The sequence below is a fragment of the Mastacembelus armatus genome, chromosome 3, assembly GCF_900324485.2.
Source record: "Mastacembelus armatus chromosome 3, fMasArm1.2, whole genome shotgun sequence".
NCBI classification, from domain to species: domain Eukaryota; kingdom Metazoa; phylum Chordata; class Actinopteri; order Synbranchiformes; family Mastacembelidae; genus Mastacembelus; species Mastacembelus armatus.
Genome location: NC_046635.1, coordinates 9,119,338 through 9,141,659, shown reverse-complemented (window position 1 = coordinate 9,141,659; position 22,322 = coordinate 9,119,338). Strand labels below are relative to the sequence as shown.

At 39.1% G+C, this 22,322-nt stretch overlaps 1 protein-coding gene across 6 annotated transcripts in view; it reads left to right on the top strand.

Annotated features, from left to right (window-relative positions):
- The window catches only part of tjp1a (tight junction protein 1a), a 46,703-nt gene that overhangs the window by 5,544 nt on the left and 18,837 nt on the right, over positions 1-22,322 (top strand). For all 6 annotated transcript variants that reach the window (XM_026319716.2, XM_026319714.2, XM_026319720.2 and 3 more), the window contains exons 2-11: positions 12,566-12,622; positions 13,680-13,804; positions 14,021-14,123; positions 14,244-14,577; positions 14,720-14,823; positions 15,559-15,727; positions 15,935-16,067; positions 19,224-19,363; positions 19,937-20,042; positions 20,335-20,485. In XM_026319716.2, the coding sequence (XP_026175501.1) occupies positions 12,566-12,622; positions 13,680-13,804; positions 14,021-14,123; positions 14,244-14,577; positions 14,720-14,823; positions 15,559-15,727; positions 15,935-16,067; positions 19,224-19,363; positions 19,937-20,042; positions 20,335-20,485 (1,422 nt within the window). The remainder of the gene's footprint in view (positions 1-12,565; positions 12,623-13,679; positions 13,805-14,020; positions 14,124-14,243; positions 14,578-14,719; positions 14,824-15,558; positions 15,728-15,934; positions 16,068-19,223; positions 19,364-19,936; positions 20,043-20,334; positions 20,486-22,322) is intronic.

Here is a 22,322-nt window from a genome sequence, read left to right as displayed (position 1 = left end):
AAAACATGTTGATCTTTTGTGTGATGTGTTGCTGTTGTGAAAACACAATGGCAACACATTATGGCCATAACAAACTTAATGAGACTAACCAAAACAAATTGTGTGTCCTTCACAGGTAACATACACACACACACACACATACATATAGAATGTGTGTCCTTATAAATGCTATGTATATATTGACATACATTATCTATATTGATATGCATTCATTAATAATCATCAATATTGATTTATGTTAAAAAAAAAACAAAAAAAAAAAAAAACCTTTTGGCCATATCTCTCAGCCCTGTCTTGTCCCTTATCAAACAGCCAGCTTAGCAAAGATGTGCCACTCCAAGCTAGCTCTGCAACCTTTCTAGCACGGCACGGCAGGTCTCTGCAGGGATTTATCATTCCCACTACAGACATAAGGGATTTGACACAGGGTGTTTTGTCTGTGTGAAACAGAGAGACGGTGAAGAGAGGAGAAGCAGAGAGGGACAAGAGAGTGTGAATATGGCAGCTGTGGCTCAGCTGGTTAGGGAAAGGAGGAAGAGGCTGGAACAGATTCATCCCAAGGCTTGTTGCCCTACATGCCTACGCACACAGACGCCACTGTGTGTTCATTTGCTTATCTTCCACGGTTTTGGGAGTCTGTCTGGGTCTCACTGTCTTTCTGTCTGGGAAACCGAGTCATCAGCCTGTGGGAGACAATGTCTTTACTAGCAATATTTAGGTGTGTAAATTTCCCAGATGTCAGACTAAGGGAATCTATATTGCCTGTTTTAGAGACACTTGTGATGATGGAAATTATAATGAGCAAAATGTTTCTTTTGTTTTACACTACATTTTGGCAAAATTATTTTGTTCTCTAACATTTAGAACTGTCCCTCTGCCCATTAAATGTTTTGTTTATCTGTGTGCGCACAAAAGTGAACATGTGGTAAGTGTGACATGCTTAGACGTTAAGCATTTCACTCCCTACACTCTGGTATTGACTAGATTTCTCACCATCCATCGTCATCATTGACCATTTGTGTGTGTTCTCTGTAAACAACTTTGTGGTCATCCTCACGCCCTGTTCCTGCTAATTTGGTGTGCCTGTGTTACAATCATTTCCTCTGTTTTAGTGTAAAAGAAAAGTTCATTGCATTATCCTGTGCAGGACATGATCTTTTTCTAATGTCCTGAAATTTTAAACCTGTAATATTTAGCTTTGTGCTATTAGTGTTCCAAGATGTAAGAGCTTTTCTCTTTCACATAGTCTAGAACAGGGGTCTCAAACTCCTGTCCTCAAGTGCCTGTCCTGCTTCTTTTCCAACTATCCCTGCCCTTGTAGCGTCTGATTGGCTGAACACATCTGTTACAGATAATCTGCAGTGGACAGTTAGAAAACAAGCAGGACAGTGGCCCTTGAGGACTGGAATTTGAGACCCCTGGTCTAGAAAATGCAACATAGAACATCAAACATAGTAGTGCTGTCAAAAAAGGTTCACTCATACAGATATGTATTCCTGTAGTCTTATTCTTTCCTGTTTCTTCTTTCTATAGTGTGGATTAGGGAAGTCCCTGGGATCTGCTCTGAGCCTCCAATGGTGCTGAGACAGGCGTTTTTAAAGTAGCATATTGGCCATGAAAAGCCAAATGTCTGTGCATTGCTGTGTGTGTTTGCTCCACATACATCAGCTGTCAAAATGTCCTGTGCATGTCTTTAGTACTCACACAGTATTTCAAGCAAGTTGCAAGCTGGTGAGCTGCCAAATGCACAAAATAAACATGAGCTAGATGTTTTAGTTACTGATATGACAATAGGGAAACACTGTCTTTTTTCAGATATCAAATATAGGAAGTGATATAAAGGAAGCTTCTATTCTGATTTTATCTTCTTAATGTTGATACATTCAGCTATCAGTCCTTTTTGGAATTGCTTTATATTAAATCTGAACTGCGTATCTGACATAAACAAAACCCTGACATGGTTTTTATTAATCTTTGGATAAGTGATAAAAGAGCGTGATTTTAAAAAACAAAAAACAAAAAAAAAAACCAGGATAATTGTGTTTCCATCATTCCTGTTAGGAAGCTACCACTGCCAGCCTTACTCAAGCAAAGTAACAAGATTATAAGGTTTCATTACAGATTTGCCTCATTTATTCTTTGCACATTGCAATCAGTTCGTTTGGTGCACTGGGGTGGAAGGCTTCCTCTCTAGTAAGGGTGCTAAGGAGTCTTTTTTTTTTTTTTTTAAGATGTCATTAGAAGTCATTTATGTGTTATCTTTCACTGCTAGTACATCTCATTAAAGAATGCATGTACCCCCTCTATCTCTCATCCCATGGGGAAATGGTAATTGTGTTGCCAGTTAAGCGGTGGGAAAATAGCTGTTTCAACAGTAACTCATTAATTCACTATAGATTCTGCCTCACAACATGCCTATTGTAGAAAAATCCTCACAAGCTTGGGAATGCCGTTGAGTAGGCCTGGCCTCTTGTTTTATGGCACCATGTGACTCTGCAGACTGAGTTGTGGCGCTGAGTTTTGTAGTTTGAAACATGTTGTGCAATTTAAAATTTGAAAGGCATTATAATTTGCGTCATTCTGAAATGTTCCAGTTGCTTGCTCCAAGTTTTGTTTAAACATCCAAATGCTGCTCTTATCATAATCATTGTAGTTTCTCCATAGCACATGACACTCTAGAGTTGTCCATGCTGGAAATATCTATGGAAACCATGATTTACAAACTCTGGGAATGCCAATGTTTTGGTTTCTCAATATTCACAAACTCACACTGTTATAACCCTCAAAACTCTGTTCTGCTTGGCTTGTGACCTTTAACAAGCTGCTATCCTTGCTTGTATGTTGCAATGAGAGGTTTGGATTTCCATGGGGAGGTTCATGCAAATGCGTGCCACACCAGGTGTTTCTGTTACATCCATCAGGATAAAGTTCTGCAGAGGTGTAGATGTTTGGGATTGAAATGCCAAACTAAAATTCTACTTGTTGTTTGCCAGAAATGATTAGACAATTATTTGAAGATTAGGACTTTGGTTGCTGAAGCATGTTTCTTCTTTGTATTTGGCGCTGTAATAAAATTATATTCTGACCTCTTTATCATGTTATATCCAGGTGCTGGTGAAAAACAGTGACTTTTTGTTTTTAAAGATAAAACCCTAGTTGTCTAAAATATTCAAGTTTTAAAAACTTGACTCTTTAAATATTTGAAAAACATTTTCTGGTCTTAGATGGACCATTGTTTAAAATTCTTTTAAATTTACTTTGTTTTAATGTAAATGTAGCTTTTATGGGACAGTATGACCTAAAATAAGATTTTAAAAAAGTACTTTTGTTTCTGAATGTCTTGTCTAAGCATCTGCTTAGATGTCTGTAGTTGTGTCTGCAGTTTAATGGACTGGAGTTAGGAAAAAAAGTCAGTAAGCAATCGTGTTTGCTCATTTATCCAGATCAAAGTGTCACCTCCTGTAACAAAATGTATCACAACACAGGGCAATTATACTTCTCACAAACTAAATAAACATGATTGTAATCATTGTTTTTATTGTTACCAAACTAAAAATCTTTTACAGTCACTTGATACTGTATTGTGGTTTCCTGACATCATGTCACATTATGTTATTACATTTCGTTCACTGGTTGTGTTGGCCTTGAGAAAATGCAGGAGACAAAATGAAACATAGAAGGAGATTGAGTAGAAAGATCCTGAGTGTGAGCCAAGGAAAACGTACAGGAATTTGTTTGGAATGAGAGGCAGAGTTGGCCGTTGTTTGCTTATCTGCACATTCCTGGGTGGGGTAGGGTGGGAATACTGATACTTGTGTATGTGGTGATTGGCTGAATCCAAATGTTCCAGTGCTGGATCTGGTTATCGTTCTCAATGCCTTTGCTTACAGCTTGTTTCCACAGACACAAAGGTGTGTGGTGTGTGTTCGTGTGTGTTTTTGTATGCATATAACCAGAACCTGTAAAAACAAGTTTATCACCTTTATCACCCTTACAGCACTCTGTACTTTGCCCTATATCTACTCTAATTCAGTTCACATATGAAAAAATCAATGGTATCAGTAAATGCTGATAACAGTGGCTGTTAAATGTTTGGGTCAATTCTTTACCCATGAAGCAATTTTCTCCCACAACTTTTGAGTCAACAAAGACATCAACCTGACCCTTTTTAAGGTATTGAATTTGACTTCATTATTGTTAATTATTATTAACTGATGGAAGAAAATGTTTGTTGCACATAATAAAGGGTCACAGTAAGTAAAGTAAGACAGTCATGCCTTAAATAGACTCAGCAATTTTCTAACCGATTTCTTGTGAGGATTGACCCTCACATCCCAAATATTTGAAATTTTGACCTTTTGAAATGCATAGCTTGAATTAAACGTACGGAAATAATCATAGTCAGAATCCCACCAGAAGTTAGTGCTCTCCTCTGTGACCTCAACACTCATTCTGTCTCTCCAGGCAGTGAACAGTTATGGTTGAGCTAGGATGACTTTGCTGCTGGATACATTGCATATGAGATGCTAGCCCACCATAACTGTGTGCCTGGGTCAGTGAATAGATGTGAACAGCCCACTGCACATCAACACTGTGGAGCTGCACTGTGGTCAGTGCCTCCACCTCATCCAGAGGCTTCAGTTTTGCCCGTGCTCTATTTAACTAGATTTACATTGCTTTCATATTTCATATTTATTGAATTAAGCATATAAATTGGATATAGACATTAAACATTATATTAGAAGCTACCACAATTAACACTATAGTCACTTATGTACAGTGTTTGCTGCTTGTCATGTATTTAACCAACATGCTCATGAGTCAGTATTATTCAAAAGATAACTCCTGTAATCATATTTGATCTTATTCATTAGAGGTGCATGTAATGTTTTGTAACTTCCTGTAAAAGAGATTTTCTGTCTCAATGAGGCTTATCTGTAGCAACATGACTCTCTCCAGTGGAGAATAACTCTCATTTTAAGTTTTATAAATATTAAGCATAATACATAAAACCGTTGTGAGCAGTTTAGCAGCTATATATTTAGGATATAGTGATTTCTTTTTTGTATCTCTCAGTACTGGTTCTATAACCCACACTTGAGAATATCTGTCATATACCAAAACCATACCAGCAGCCTTTTTTCCTTTTACAAATTAAAAACATGTGTACCTCACTGGGTGTAACTGCTTTGGATCAGCAGTTTTTGCAATCAGCAAGATTTTGACTCACAAAATATCTTCACAGTCAGCTGTACTGGTGTTATATTTTATGGCAGGGGTAAAAATCTGAAGTTGTCAGTGGCAGATTTTTACCACAGCCTAAACCACAGTTTCGACTAGCTCTCTTCAGATGGGTAATCTCTCCATAAAGTGACAAAACATAGATGGGCTAATCATCTGTGAGTTGGCAGGTTGCAACCATATTAAGACAGTGTGTTTATGAATCTTCCCTGCTACTTCAGTATTACCTTCATCTGTCTGTCAAAGTGACCTGCGATGGACTCGCGACCTGTCCAGGGCGCACCCCTGCTTTTCTCCTGATGAGAGCTGGGATAGGATCCAGCAGATCCCTGTGACCCTAAATAAGGTATAACCCTCAGAACTCTGTGCTGCTGCAATAGATGGATGAATGGATGTCTCTACAGTATGCCGTAAGATGCTTGCTTCAGTTCTGCAGCCAAGCATCCATATATCATTCGTCCATTCTTTTATCCATCTCATCCTGTCTGCTTTCATGAGACAGCAGCAGCAGACTTCAGAGGGAAGCAAGGCTCAGATTAACGTTTTAATCCAAAAGCCTGGATTATAGGTTTTGTATTTTATTCCTACCCTCTCTATGCTAGCAGTGGCTCTGTGTCAGATAGTTTTCAGTCAGAGGTGTGTGTGTGAGTGTGTGTGTGTTGAGGACAGTCCTGATAAAGGGGTTTTTAATGGAGCTGTTTGACAGAGGAGAGCTGCTGTTTGAAACTAATTAACTCAAGCATATTCGAGCATGTCAGCACAACAGTACATCATTGCTGACTGAGGTTCTGCATCATCGTCGTCGTCATCTGCCTATTGGCTACTTGCCCTCATCTGCACAACCATGTGTGTGCACACATTTCCAGCTGTCTCCCCTCCCATCACAGTCACAACCTGCCCTAAAAATGGCTACTGCTGAATTCATGTGTTTGAAGGTGACAGCAGTTATTTTTCTGGTCTTGCTGTCATACATGTATTGTACATGTTAATCTAACAGGATGTAAAAGCTTCCATGGTGACTTCCATGCATTTGCACGTGTTCACTGTTGTGTCATTTCCTTCCAGAAAAAGCCTGTGTATACTGTATTTGTCTAATTATGTGCTGCTCGAGGTTACTACTGCCTCACTCTTTCCTTTGGGTCCATTAAAAAGGGAGATATCATTACCATGGATGCAATTGCCCCAGCAATGGGGGAGCTGTAGGAACAGGGTGGTGTTTCTCTGGGAGCTGCCAGTCTAAAGTTGGGCCTACAATGTGTCTTATCTTCTGTTCTTCTTTTCTTATCCATGTGTCTGTAGGTCTGCAAAGCATGCAGCCACACCAGGTGTTTCTGTTGCAGTGTTTTGATCCCACCAATACTCTAGCAGTATTCTAACTGCGTGTATTTGTGTAAGGAAGGAATGGGTTTTTCCCCCTCTCTTTTACCCTCGTAAAAAGCTGTATCTGGATGATGTTGCCCATGTATCTGTGTTTACAGGAGTGCCTAATGGACATGAAGAAAAAACAAAGACCAACTAGTAACAACTATGTGATCTTGGTGTATCTGAATCAAAACAGTGAGATAAACAGCCTTCATAATTTTTTTTTTTTTTTTTTTTTGCACTCCTGGACTTTAATGCAGTGACCATTTGGTCTATACCACCCTCTCCATAGATAGTAAGACTTTTTTTTTTTTTTTTGAGTTGGCGGTTGTAAGATAAGGTGAGTTATACTAGGAGGAATTTTCAGTAATGTGCACATGGAGCTTGCTGGAAGCTGAAGCTATTTCCTGCAAACAGGAAGTAGAGTGTTTTCCTGTGGGTGCTGTGGTTGCTCTTGCTTACATCCTGCCTTGGGCTATCAGAAAAGAGCAGGCACACTGACCTAAAGCTTGTTAGAATTTTACCTCATGCTTGTTGTCATCTAGACAATCACTGGGGTATAGCTTAGTATTTATATCGCAGAATAGCCTGATGTGAATAATGAATTGTTCTCACTCTGTGGCAGAAATGTCAGTCATTTAGTTCTTCAGCCTTTTCTTTCAACTTTTTTCTTTATTCCTCCCACATTTTTCTCCTATTCATTTTCCTTAAAAAGTAGATCTTAGGTCTTGTTTGATACACCCACTGTATGAAACATTCCTGTGGTTCACATGAAGGGAAGTTAGATGAAGGAAGGTCATGAGTAATGTATTACTGGACAATGGTTTCATTGGTGAAGCATCGTTTTGTGCTTCTTCTGAACCTGCTATATGTACTCATTGGGGGGGAACTAGCGATAAATATGACCCAGGTCAGCATGTTTGTGGCTGTTTCTGGTTGAATGACACTATTTCTCAAAAGTCCAATGATGCTCATCAGCTGAATCCCCCCCCCCCTTTAATGGATCAACTTACTGTGTACACATGTTGGTGTAGTGTGTGCTCAATTTCTATAAATGTGAACATGTTTGAAGACGGTAAAGAGAGACATTTATTGAAAATTTGCATGCTTGCCCTATTTATTGTAATATTCTACAGCAGATTAATATTATCTCACAGCAAACTTTTCCACACAGTTCAGCAGTATGCCCCAAAAAACTGCATTTGTCTCTACTTTTAAAGGGCTTGAGCAGAATATATTCCTCAGTACTGAACTGTGTGTTATGGAGGGCCTGTCAGGGCCAAGCCAGGCTGGCTGCTGCATGAACAAAGGGGCCCTGTAGTGCTAGATCATGGCTTGTGTGTGTGTGTGTGTGTGTGTGTGTGTGTGTGTGTGTGTGTGTGTGTGTGTGTGTGTGTGTGTGTGTGTGCGTGCGCGCGCGCGCGTGCGCGCGTGGACGGACGGACGGACTGACAAGTACATGTGTGTGTTTTGATGGTTGCTCTTTGTTTCCCAGCCCTGGGCCTTGCTGGCTAGAGCTCAAGTCTGACTAACATGGATGTATAAATACACTAGGCTGCAGTCAGTTTGTGTAACATCAAGCACACCATTGTTTCACACAACTCTGTGACTCTAGAGATAAACCTCATCCTTTGTTCCCATCAGTGATTTTATTATTGTTTTATTCCAAAAAATGAGACACACTTGTGTTTGTGTTTGTCTTGGCTGTATGTGTTCTGTGATCTTTGCTTTTGTATGGTCTAAAATGTTCCTGTAACAAAATACACCAGATAACCAAATTGGCTTTTGACATTGAGCCATATCTGGTGAAATCTTTTCCATGTGGAAATTCCTCCCTGCAGGTTTTATTTTAGGACAGATCACTTTGGGCTCCTTCATTTATATTGCATATTAATTATTTGCTGTTATTCACAAGGTGAAAGTAAGCAGTTTGTTATTCTTCTGATGTCTCTTAATCAGCCCTTGTGTTGGCATGATCGTCTGTCTTCTCTCCTTATATTTCACACTCAATCAACCAGCCTGTTTATCATCACTTCACATTGCAGTGATTAATTACTATAATAATCTCATCTGAGAGATACAGCTATAGTCCCAGTAGAGTAACTTTTCTAATCAGCCTAAGAGACTGATATGTTCCTGTCTTGCCTTTCAGTTTATAATAAATAGCCTGCTATAAAATGAATGAATGAATATTTGACCTTATGCAGTATTTACACATTTCCATACACTTTGGCACAACAGAAGACACTAATGTGTACAGTATTATTATAATCCATTTAGTGTATTAAGCCCAAGTCAAGAAACAGTGTAAGCAATTAAATCTTTTTTTTTTTTCAGCTATTATAACATGATGGAAAGTACAGCTGGCACACTGCAAGCATGCATCAAGATACGATAAACTGTATTAGTCCCCAAAGGGAAATTCAAGTTTTATCGGACATTAAATTATTCTTCTTTCATACAGCGCGCAAATGTTTTATAGAAATCTAATTGACATCAGACTATTAGTGTACAAGTCTCCTGTCTTGTTGATGACTTACATAGTTGACCAATTGCCTCTGAAGGCGTAATCATGCCTACACCCTTATGGCTAATACACCCTCCCTGTACTGTAAACCTCCCAAGCTTTACTAGGGAGTACAGTGAGAGTGTATTAGCCATAAGGGGGTGTACAGGGAGGCTGTGTGAGGCCTTTCAGTGGGCTGAGGCATGGTGGTGCAAAAAGTGTTCTACACAGAAGGTTTACAGGTCTCTTCTTTTGGGTTGCTTCTGAATATATGGTTATGGTTATCAACACTTTGTGTATGTAGGATGAAAACAGGTCCTTCAATGTGTCATCTGGTGCAGTTTTAGGTACATTGCTCACATTTGCACCTCCCTCTCCCTGTCAGACAGTGGAACCCACAGTTCAAGGACAAGGCCACCTGCTTGCCTGACTAACCTGGTCTCATGACCCCAGCATGCTGCGGTTTCTCATGGTGTAGCCCCTCTCTCTCTGCCTGGACTGTTGGGCAGATGAATGGATGGATGAATATATTACAAAACACTTTAGGAGTGTATATCTTTGGAAATTTTAGGGGGTTGTGGTTAAATGGGTCAGATCCCTTCACACAATAGTAGCATTTCTGTGGAAGTCATAGGGGCAGACAGTGGAGGAAAATAGAGAGGGGGGACACCCAAGCCCTTTGTGACAGTTATGGACATAAATAACATCCTCATGGAGCTGCCATGGAAATTAGGGTCAAAGGGTTAACTGTGTATTCTACAGGCCAACTGAACAATGTCATACAGTTCAGTGGAGAAAAGGGAAGATTGAAGCACAAACCCAGATCAGGAAACCTACAGTAAATGAAGCCAGGGTAGTGTTTACATGGCCATTTGCTCATTTGCCTGTTCAGCTTTACACATTTTTGCCTTGAAACATCACTTATAATAAAAATATGTATTTGAGTGTGTGGTCATCTTGTCTTCTACTTGGCAGGTATCTTTCTAATGACCTACACCATCTCCCCTTTCATACACTGCACTTAAATGAACTGTAATTCCCTGTAGGTTACCTGTTACTAGGTAGATATTTAAATATTGTAACACCATATTTGTATTGTTTGGTCTGAACTCCAAGAACAGATTACATACAGCCAAATTTTTCTTACTTCAGATATTATAGCTCAGATAAGTAATGGTTTTTAGTTCAGCTGTGCAAAATATTGAATTTTATGTTGCATCGCAACAGGTCGATCTCAATGATGAAAGCTGGCCATATTTTATTTGATATGGACAGGTCTTCACTGCCAATCACACAACAGAAATATAAGACTGAGTAGCTAGGCACAAGTTTTGCATGTGTTTACGGTTATCACCCACTTTGTTCTAACATCTCAGTCCATCACTGTTTTGACAGAAAGCAGGAACAGCCGGTGATAATGAAAATAGTGCTGCGCCGAACCAATCATGTAGCTGAAGAGAGTTAGAGCACGTCAGTTAGGTTGACGCACAGAGCGTGGAGGACCAGCCAGCAGCAGCTCACATGCTAATGTTTGGGCTGCTATCGCTGTGTAAGCCAGTACGTCAGGCAGGAGTGGGACCTGATTAAAGAGATGAACAGAACAGAAAATGTTGATGACAAGTCCACTGTCAGTGTTAATGATGAGAACACCCAAACAGACACAGCCCAAGGCTCAAAAGATGAGAGCATTGTTGAGCGAAATCTTATCTTAACATGTCATTTAGGAGTAAAAAGGAACCTTTAAGCTTGACTGAAATAGTGCTTTGGTTTATATTGTGATGTATATCGGATGAGTAAACATGAATGATCCACAGATATTATTGAAAGTACTGTAAATTCATTGTTAATATTATGGACTATTTAGATTTAATATTTATCTTTCATGCTTCATATGTGGCCACATCTTTTTCTCAACAGCCATGCAGTGCAGACCACCAGTAAATTGTATATTTTGAGTATGGGAAGGTGATGACGGTAATAACAGTGATGATGTTGAAGATGATGGGTGCGATGACTTCGGGATTAGGTGATGATTAAGGGGTGAACGAATGAGATTATTACAATGATAGGGTGGACAGATAACTTGGTGTGTTATTTTAAAGGGTTGATTATAGAAGGTGTAGCAAATAAGCACCCTGCCACATGTAGTAGTGTTTGTCTTTTCCCTCTCCTGCAACAATAGGCTGTACGCAGCACTGTGCCACAGACAGCTGTACCGTCACTCCCTGCAGGCAGACAGACTGGACAGCACAGCAGTGTTGCTTCATCAACTGGAGGAAAGCTGTAATTTAAAGATGGGGACAAAAGTGCTCTGGGAATAAAAATAATTGTGGTCTAAGACATAAATTGAAGAGTGTCTCTTTGACCTAATAATAGTAACTTTGTCACCCATAGTTGACAAACATTAACCTCGCTTCATGTGGAGGAGCAATCAGTGGTAAATCAAAATGAACTACCGACATACATAAATGAACTAAAAACAACTATACTAAAAGATGAATATTTCATGAAGAGAAACTCGTATGATGTAAATGAATTAAAGAATGAGTGAAAGCAAAAAGTGCCCTCCTGGTATCAGGTTAATCCAGTGTGACTGTTCATAGGAGCAGCTAAATACCTTCCTTGCTTCGCCTCTTAAATGAATCAGCCTGAAATAATATAGGAATGTTTGCTCAGTTTTTACAGACTCAGTCAGCCCCTGCTGGCTGTTCACTCATGCTGCTGTCATTCATAATCTTTTTTTTTTTTTTTTTTAACACATAGACCTGTGTGACACCAGGACTTAGTCATGCAAATAAGCAAGACTCTACCTTGCTGCTAGCCAAAGGGCAACTCTGTTAACTGAAACTGAACTGGTTATGGAGTCATTAGATGTACATGTAGTTTTGAGACTGGCATGCTTATGTAAGCAGTGTTCAGATTGCAGAATTTCACAAGTGAATGACATTTTTTTTCAGTAATTCTTTGACACTGCATTAAGGCTGAGCAGGTTAAATGTGCCCTCATTGTGTCAGTACCTCACTTTCTTACAGGAACATTAAGTAAGAGTAAGAAAATATATATATAAATACACACACACATAACACATGCATAATGAAAAACCATATACTGTAAAGCCATTGTTTATTGGCTGAATTTTATCAAAAGAAAAAAATAAAACTTCTCTCATGTCATACAAATACATATCATGTATTTTAAAGAGCACTTACTATGTAGTTACTACATTAGTTTAAATGTGTAGTGTTAACTGATCATTTTTGTTAGTGGTTGTGCTGCATTTTACGGCATTACACTGCCGTGCATGTCTAGTATTCTGCTCCCTTGTGTATGCAAAAGGGATCTATACAATGCATTCTAGCAACCACTAACTACTGTACCATAAAGTTGATCTAAAACCTCTCCATCACCAATATCTAATGAAATGGATAATGACTCTTTCCCTCTTGTGCGTTACAGAGTGCAGCGATGGAGGAAACAGTCATATGGGAACAACATACAGTGACCCTTCAAAGGGTAAGAGCATACACCTTGTTAATTCACTCTCCCCTTCCTTCTCTTTAGTGTTTTTCTCTCTCTGCCTGTCTCTGCTATCCTAATCCTTTATGTCTTGTGTTCTCACTATTTCCACCCTGTTTCTCACTGTCCTCTGGCCATCCATCTCTCTTCTCACTCTGAACTGCGAGGGCCAGCTGTAGCAGCAGGATGTGTGGTAGTGAAACAATAGTCAAGGAACCCAGATGGCAGGAAACAAGGCTAAGGAAGAAAAAACTCAGCATCCACTTCCTTACTACTTCATTTTACTTCCTTCCTGTTGGCAACATGCTCTTCTCCTTAACACAGTTGCAGGAAAAGGGGGAGAGGATAGTTTTTGGTGCAATGTTCTTTTTGTCTTACGTATATCCACATCTATGTGGATATACGTAAGACAAAAAAAACCTCAAAAGCAGTTGAAAGGTTGGTGAATATCACTGTGTTCCCATCTGTGGTGTCACATAGTTAGCTTAACTATTAAAACAATTCAAAGCCAAATTCTCCTAGAGAGAGCTGATACGTTAATATACTCATTGTTTTATTCTATGCTAAATTTCTGAATGCGCTGTGCTTTGAGAGAGTAAATTAGTTGTTTGATGCTCTTGTGCCGTGGGATTTTGTAGAGCACCTGTCTAGACTGGCTTGCTCTAATCTAATTAGTAGCGGCTTTATAGAGGCTGAAGGAGCAGCCCAGTGTGCTCTGTGGTTCTTAGCCTTGTAGCTCTCCTGGGCTTGTGGTGGTAGATTAGCTGTTTAAAACACATGGCTTGCTGCCTCTGTGCTGGTTTTTCTGTTGGCAAAAGCACAGCAGTCCTCAAAACCTCCATGGAAACCTCTGGGAAAATTAGCAAAATAATTTGCAAACATGTAACTTTGTTGTTGTCTACAGTAAATGTCCCAGTGTTTGAAAGCCTTCCTTAACTTGCCCTAAACAAATTTCATTTTACAAGTCAAACATTTACAGCACACCCCTTCCCAAGTTTAATAAATGTGTAATTAATGCCATATTAGTCAGTCGTGTGTGTTTCTGTGTGTTTAGGCCCCAGGATTTGGGTTTGGCATTGCCATCTCTGGTGGGCGAGACAACCCTCATTTTCAGAGTGGAGAGACTTCTATTGTAATATCTGATGTGTTAAAAGGAGGTCCTGCAGAGGGGTTGCTACAGTAAGTGCATGACTATACTACTGTAATTTTCATTTGAGAACGGTGTTAAATCTTTTGCTGTAATGTTGAAATATAGCAATTTTTTTATTTTGGACCAGGCACTCTGACATTAGAATGAGTTAAAATAGGGTCCATTATATCTCCACATTTCATTTAATTCTATATGTTTCAAATGTCCTCTGTTTTAATTATTTATTTTTTGCCCTTTTTTTTCAGAGAAAATGATCGAGTGGTGATGGTCAATGCTGTCTCTATGGACAATGTGGAGCATGCCTATGCTGTGCAGCAACTTCGCAAAAGTGGAAAAAATGCAAAGATAGTAAGTTAAACACAGAATGTGTTTCTCAAGCCTGAATTAGCACCAAATACATTCAGTGATCTCTGACGTGACGAAATTGATTGTCCTCTTTAATATTCAAAACTTTGTCTTTTTTCCAAGACCATTCGTAGGAAAAGGAAAGTACAGATCCCTGTTTCCCGGGCAGGGGACAGGGAAACAATGTCAGAACGCGAGGAAGAGGACAGTGATGAAGAAGACGGCTATGAACACCACAGTGGTCGTGCTGGCCAAAGTGCCTATGGAGGAGCAAGCGGAGGCACAGGTACAGGCACTGGCAGGCGTCAAGATCGCGAGCTTGCTAGCAGCGGCAGGCGGGATCGTAGTGCTTCCCGGGAGAAGAGCGCCTCACCACGCTCTGATCGCCGATCACAAGCGTCACCTGCTCCACCCAGGCCTGCCAAAGTCACCCTTGTCAAGTCACGCAAAAATGAAGGTGGGTAACACAATGTTCAAGCATCTGAAAAGTTCACAGTGTATATTATCCAATTTACATAAAACTGAAGTTATTAAAAAATTCTGTAACAAATTATTATTATTTTTTTTTTATTGTATTGTGCTTATCACCTCTGAATCAGAATATGGATTGCGATTGGCCAGCCACATCTTTGTAAAGGACATTTCTCCAGAGAGTCTTGCTGCCAGGGATGGAAACATTCAGGAGGGAGATGTTGTACTGAAGGTGAGAGGAAAGACAGTGAGTGTTAAGTTGATAGAAAGCAATATTGATGAAATGATAAGAAGCCATGTCTGAGCTGCTTAAAGTGCCTCATACAGTGAGGTCATAGTTCATCAGTATGCAGGCTCATCAGTAGGAATGCCACACATGCATTATTCCTTTGAATTTTTGTCTGGTCAGTTTTTTAAGGGGGGAAAATCCCCATTTGTGTTAAAGAGATGCTTTCTAAATCTGCTTTGTTGTATCAGTTGTTCTGAAGAGAGAAATCTTCTAGTTGAACTTGAATTACTAATACTAAGAAAGGCAACTTTATTTATATAGCACATTTTAAAGGGCCTTACTGAGGCAAGAAAAACAATACCAAGCTTTAAAATAAGAATTACTAAACAGAATAAAATTAATTAAGACCAAGTAAAATTCAAAGATAACTTAAAGTCAGAAACACAGTTATAATGCAGTTACAGTGCAGTACTTAGAATGGCAATAGTTTTGACAATATTCTGTATATGTTACAAAGCAACTTATGTGTTTCTGGCTGGACCAAGTATTGCAAACCTGATTATATTACAGTTTGAACTTGAATGTTCCCGTCTCCACTCCCTATTAAAGGCTGTCCACAATTCCTCTTAGCCTTGTGAATGTTTTTAAAGTATGAATGCCATGAATTCTACAGAAATATCATTATGTGACGGTAACCCATTCATTTCTGGTACTGACCCTCTATCCTTCCTTTGGCAGATTAATGGCACAGTTACAGAGAACCTATCACTGATAGATGCAAAGAAGCTGATTGAGAGATCAAAGGGCAAGTTGAAGATGGTGGTGCAGAGAGATGAGCGAGCAACACTGCTCAACATTCCTGACCTTGATGACAGCATCCCATCAGCTAATAACTCTGACAGAGATGGTGAGACAACAGACAAGCCTTGCCTTGTTGAATGCGGTTAGCATTTGATTTGTGACTGTTTTTCTAAAAGACAAAGCTATAATTATTTATACTCTAAGAAAGTATAATTTCCATCATTTGACATATTTTTTACTTTCTCTTAATTTTAAAATGTGTTTTTTGTTACTGATTAAATGCTAATGCACAGATATTTAATTAAAATTACAGACATTTCAGAAATACATTCACTGACATCAGACCATTCAAATCGATCCCATGGGCGTGGTCGATCACGTTCACCTGACAGGCCGGAACCCTCGGACCATCTCCGTCACTCACCTCGGCAGTTTAGCAATGGCAGGTAAGCAAAATAGACATACACACACAATGGACTGCATATCTGATGATCAGTCACAGCTGTCACACATGCCACAGTCATGAAGCCCACTCCCATCACTCCAGCCCCATACGTCATTTTCACAACCACAGTTTAGTGAGCGCTGAGTAAGCACTTCACACCACAAATGCATAAATGCATAAACCAGCAGATAAAGACATAGCATGCATAAACCATCCAACTCCCTCTGGAGCCATCACTGAGTTTCAATAATGCCTGGCTTGAGGAGAAAATTTGGGATGCATCCATCCACTGATAGACTGTGACCTTGTTTTAATAGTGCTGTATACTAGAATCAGGCAATTCTAGTTGTATTAAGTATTTAACATGTTTTACCATTGTCATTATGTATATCAACTCATCATCTGTGCTTGGAATAGGATCCACATTTTACAGTACACGTTGAATGTGACATCATTTGCTAGTTATTATCTTCATATACTCATTTTTTGTAATGTCCATAGTGTCTCCTTGCCTTCCTCTATTCATGCCACCTGTAAGAGCTTCCAATTGAGTTATTTCTCTTGTAGTTTAGTAGTAGCGTAGGTTCTTCTAGCTGACAAACATAAAGATGTAAGGAGGAGATTTACAAATGACTTTATTTTCTCTCAGTTAGCGTAGAGCTTGGGCATTGTAAGCTCATTAAGCAACATACTGGTTATGGTTGAATGGGATAACATGACTGGCTCTTACAGACTGGAGTCCAGTTGATAAAATGAGAACAAACTTGAAAACACACCCATGCTAATTCTGTCATGCGCTACAATGAGAAAAGCCAGTACATGTATCTGCTGGTTTCTGCTGGTGGCATATTGCCCTTGCCCTTTCTTATTACTTATAGATTTTTACATCCAGTGGTGTAGTTGCAGGATACTACTGTAGTTCAGGTTTCTTCCACTGTAAGCAAATGCATCCATCTAATGGTAGGCCAGTGTGTCTTTGTTTTGAGCATGTTTTGTTATAATATTTATGCTTTCACATTTTTTGATCCATCTTTTAACTTCATGAACCTGATTACCTGTACCTGTCCAGAAATAAAATGACCAACTCCCTTTATTTTTGTACCATTGCTCACTTAGAATGAGTGTTAAAACTGGTAAGCACACAAGTTTTGTAAGAGGAGTTAAACATTTTCATGTAGCTGTGGTTTATGAAGTAACTAAGGAAATCATAGCCTCACTGTCACTAGAGTGTGATGTAAAGGAAAGTTTTACTATCTCCCAGTTTCGGAGGGGAGAAGGAATTTGACATACTTCCCACAGTGCTTTGTCCCAAACGACATGTTTAATAACCTAACCTGATTGGCTATAGGGCTTAATGGCATTCTTTTTCCTAGAACGCTGTTCCATGTTTCTGAATACAGCAAATACTCAAACACTCTTAATCCACATTGTCTCTCCGTGAGCTTGAGTATAGGTGGTGCATAGGCCAAAATTTTGTCTATCCAGGAATTAAACTCAGAATCTTCTTAATAAGCATCATGGTTCAACTTACAGATGCATTTGTGTAAGTCTCTCTTTTTTTTTTTTTTTCAGTTTTTGTTCATGATATGCTTAATTATTAGACAGATGGATTGCAATAATCTAGTAAGGGTAAGTGTTTGCTTTTTGGGCATGTTTGTTTTGTAAAAGGATAGTATATCCATTCAGTTGTGTAGATTCGGTTTTGTACTGTAAATATCTTAAAGTGTGTGGATGGGTATGACACTTTGGAGACCTAGACTTTTTCTGGTGTGGCAGTATTTATTTAATGCCTTTGCAGCCACATCTCTCCTGCTCTTTCACTTCTTTCTGTCTCCCACTTATACTTGCTCTCTTTTGTCTGTATCCATACTGTAAGAATGTGTAAGTGAGGGGATTGAACAGAGTCTTCTGTCAAATTGTGTTTGTCAGCATGAAGCCTTTTTTTAGCACCATTCTGCAGCAAGGCACAGCAGATTTAGGCCACAACACACTCTCTCTCACTCCACTCTCTGTCCCTTGTTCTTGCTCACTTTGTCTCCCCCCTCCCCATTCCCACACTTTTTCATTCATCTGTTACACACAAAAGCACATATACACCTTTTCTCTCTACCATTACAGTTCTGTTATTTATTTACGCTGTAGCTCTGATTTACCCGAAGCCTTCCATACGGGTCTCTGTGATGCTGATTCTGCTGATTGAACAGATCACATTCCTGTGTAAAATAAGTTGAAGTGTGAGCACCTGGACCTAGAAAACTGTTCTGTGGTGGAAAATACTGTAAATAGATTCAGCAACCACAGATGTCTTTGTGTGTGAGTAGATGTACACATACGGTCTTTGTATCATTGTTTACGGTGAGTCATTGTGTAAATATAGGTAACTTAACTACACTGTATATTTTCGCAACAAAGCAAAATGAGTAAATGGTCATGGGAGAAGTTGCTTAGTCTGAGCTAGTGGCGCAGCTTGCACCTTCACATTCTTCCTCAAAAGCTTCTGGATGCAGCTCAAGTACTGTGTCAGTATGCGGTCATGTGATCAGACTGGAATTCAGCCATTGTTTTAAGCAACAGAGCCCTTTCTAGTGTATTAAACAAAGTCTACTAGACTGTATCTTGTTTCTCTCTCTCTCTCTCACATACACACATGCAGTTTTACTTTGTTTATTTTATCCAGGTCAAACACGAACTAAGACTGAAAAGTATCTGAACTCAGGAGTTTTATGTTGTGAGATTTGAACTTATTCTTCTTTGCCCTGTATGTTTTTATTGGAAAGGTCCTATATGGTCAACGAAATCCATATTTTTATTATTTAAAGTCTTAAAAATTTGTTTTAAAAAAAACACATCCATCTTTTAATTGCACTATTTTCTGTCCATGTGCTCTTTCATACAATCCATTGTCCAAGTTGTTTCTTTTTGGGCTCATTTTAGTGTCTGTCTTTTTTTTGGCTAGAATTGCACAGAACAAAACTACATATGAAGAATACATGGGGTCATTTTTACACACACTAAAACCAGCAATGATGTTGCAGTCAATTCAGGCTGTAAATGAAAACAAAAAGTATTAAAATGTTATTGACTGATTTCATGTGGTTGTGGTTTATGATGTGACAGTACACTCATACTGAATTGCTCTGTGTCGTTTTTATTTTAGCCATCGAAGTCGAGATGAAGAACGCATATCAAAATCAGGGGCTTTGTCCACACCGGTCAAAAGCTCTGATGATGGTGTCTTGTCACAGGCAAGCGACCAGGCCAGCTCCAGAGATGACAAACTGTTACCTCCACTGCCTGGTACAGAACTTTCCAGCCACTATCTTTATGGATTACTGTAGTTTCTCATGTTTGTCTTAAGTTTCACTACATTTCATTTCATTCTCAGCCTCATAGCCAATAGTACAGGGATGTAGCATTTATGGTAGGACTTAAAGCTTAGCATACTGATATAGTTTGACACTCAAATGCTCTATCCTATAGAGCTGTATCTGTCTGCACCTCTATAGGATAGAGCATTTGGAGGGATGGAGGGCTCAGATAAATTTTTCTCTTTAAAAGCACCTAAATCCACATAGTTGCAGCTGTTGTTTGTTGTGTAATATCTGATCAGCACATCAATGTTAACGTTATTGTTATCTGCAGATTACATTTTCACAAATCCAAAACATCTGAGGAAAAAAGTGTGTTTAACATTCCAAACAAATCTGACATGGAGTAAAATTGATGCTTTCACTTTTACTTTTGGTTTCATTATTATTCAGCATTTGGATAACTATCTTTTATTGTACAAAATAATGAGTCTAATACAGTTTGTCATGCAGGTTAGGAATAAGCATTTATTACTGCTTGCTATGTTTGTATTTGTGGCAGAACCAAAGCCAGTTTATGCACAGCCTGGCCAGCCTGATGTGGACCTGCCTGTCAGCCCCTCTGATGCCCCTGTACCCAGTGCTGCTCATGATGACAGTATTTTCAGGTAAATTAATAAACATTGCAATACTGAGCACACATGCATTGTGCCATATGTTTTAGGTCAGTGTATTAATCATGTTGATACTACAAGTGAATGAGTGAAGAAAATGGGCCTACCTTCCATAGACTTAGGTCAGAAATGGTGGTCAGCTTTTGTTGTGGCTTTGCTGTTACACCAGATTCTACTTGCTTGAATAGCTGGCTGTGTTTTGTGTCTCTTAGAATGATTGTTTTTGAATCCATGATTTGCTGACATTTATGCTTAATTCTGTTTGTCTGCCTATGTTCTCCTGCAGGCCAAGTATGAAGCTGGTCAAGTTCAAGAAGGGAGAGAGTGTCGGTCTGCGGTTAGCAGGAGGGAACGATGTGGGAATTTTTGTGGCAGGAGTTTTGGAAGACAGTCCTGCAGCGAAGGAGGGACTGGAGGAGGGAGACCAGGTTCTCAGGGTATGCTGCTCTCTGTTGTACATCTGCTGTATTTCAAAAACCAAATTTAAGATGCCGAGTTCAAGATTCTACAGAAAGCAAACAGAAGTCTTGTTAATTAAGTAATAACAAGAATCACAGTTACTGTGTTTTACTGGAATAACCTAATATTCTGTCTACACTGTGTTTGCTTTAACAGGTTTTGAATGTGTTCATGTACCTGATGGGTTGAAAGGAAAGATCATTCATCAAGCCTTTTAAGTGAAAATAATTAAGCCAAAGTCTGGCGAAAACTTAATGTGAATTAAGTTGTTTCTTCTAGCGGACTATATAAAATTCTGAAACCACTGTCATTACCTGCAAGTGATGCTCTTCTTTCCTTGCACAGTCAGTCAAAAGAAACACAAATCTTCATGCTACATTGTCATTTATCAAATATGTTGCCCTTGTTTGAAGAAATGGATAGGCCAGAGGAGAAATCTGCTATTTTCAGGTTTTACAGTCACCTGGAATGTCTAAATGTGTTCTGATTTACCCATCTTAGTACCATGCTGATATAATGGCTGTGTACATATTGTCATCTCAATGCCTATACTAGTATTATGTAACTTCTAAGATTATTTTTTCTGTCATAGTTCATTCAAGCTTTTAGAATATTAACCATTACCATGTTTTTCCATGTCACATGTATAACTGTGGGAAGAACATCTGGTGTTATTGTCAAAATAGATGGGCCATAGCTGCCCACATTAACTTGGATAATCAGTGGTGAAACTATGCGATCACATGGAGACAATAGTTTTACTTCTGTGTAAAGAGATCTTGGGAATACAGTACAATGTATCTGTCAGCCTGTGAGTCATTCCCGGGCTCTGCCTTGTGTCAAAACTCCTCTTGTTTCCAATATGAAAACACAATAGAGGTCGTTCTTGCACTATGACCTGGGAACAGTTGAGTGTCTGTTTCACTGAATACTAGAGTAACATTGTTGATGGGATGATGAAAACCCTCTTGATGTCAGTGTTGGATCCATTCTGACATGTTTATACAACAGGCAAGGATTACGCCTGCCGTAACTGTGAAGCTCTGTTGTTGAACCCATGCGACAGAGTTTGGCCACACAAGTCTTTCCTTATCACATTAACATTTACAAACTGCATTAATCCGAAAACAAAAGCTTATCTCTTTCACTTAAGGAATATTTAGTGTCTTACAATTCTTCAAAGAGGTCTACGTCACACTGTAGATCTCTTTTTTGTGTGTCTGTGTGTGTTTGTCCCATTGTACAAACACATTTTTAGAGAGTTTGAGGATATTGTTTGATATCTTTAGGTGGTTTCCCTTTGGCCAGGGTTTGCTAACAGAGATAAAGATGTCAAGCCTTCCTGTTTCTGGGATGGATAAAGGTGTCTTTCTGAGGTTCAGTGACTCAGTCCATATGTTTCTGCTTCCCCTGCTGCCCCTCAAGCAGAGTCAATAAACAGCCTTTATTGTGTTTGGGACAGCAGCAGGAGATGACGAGGAGGCTGCTTGGTTGAAGAGGGAATACATCGCCCTGCTTCTGTTGGGGAACATCTTTTTCTTTGTTCTTCAGTGAAAAATGAAATGAGTAATTGCAGAAGTAGTTTTATTTGATTGTGTTTAGTTGAAGAAAATATAAAGTTGTTTAAAAGTAAAAGAATTAAAGGAGAGTGGCTTTCAAAAACTTTTTAAGGATTTATCAATTATTATAACAAGTTCTTAGGACTATAGTAGCATTTTATAATGTTAGAGTAAATGTTTATAATTTACTGTTTAGTGTGACAGTTGACTAGTCCTTCAGTTGCATAGTAAATGAATCCACTCTACCCTTTATGTT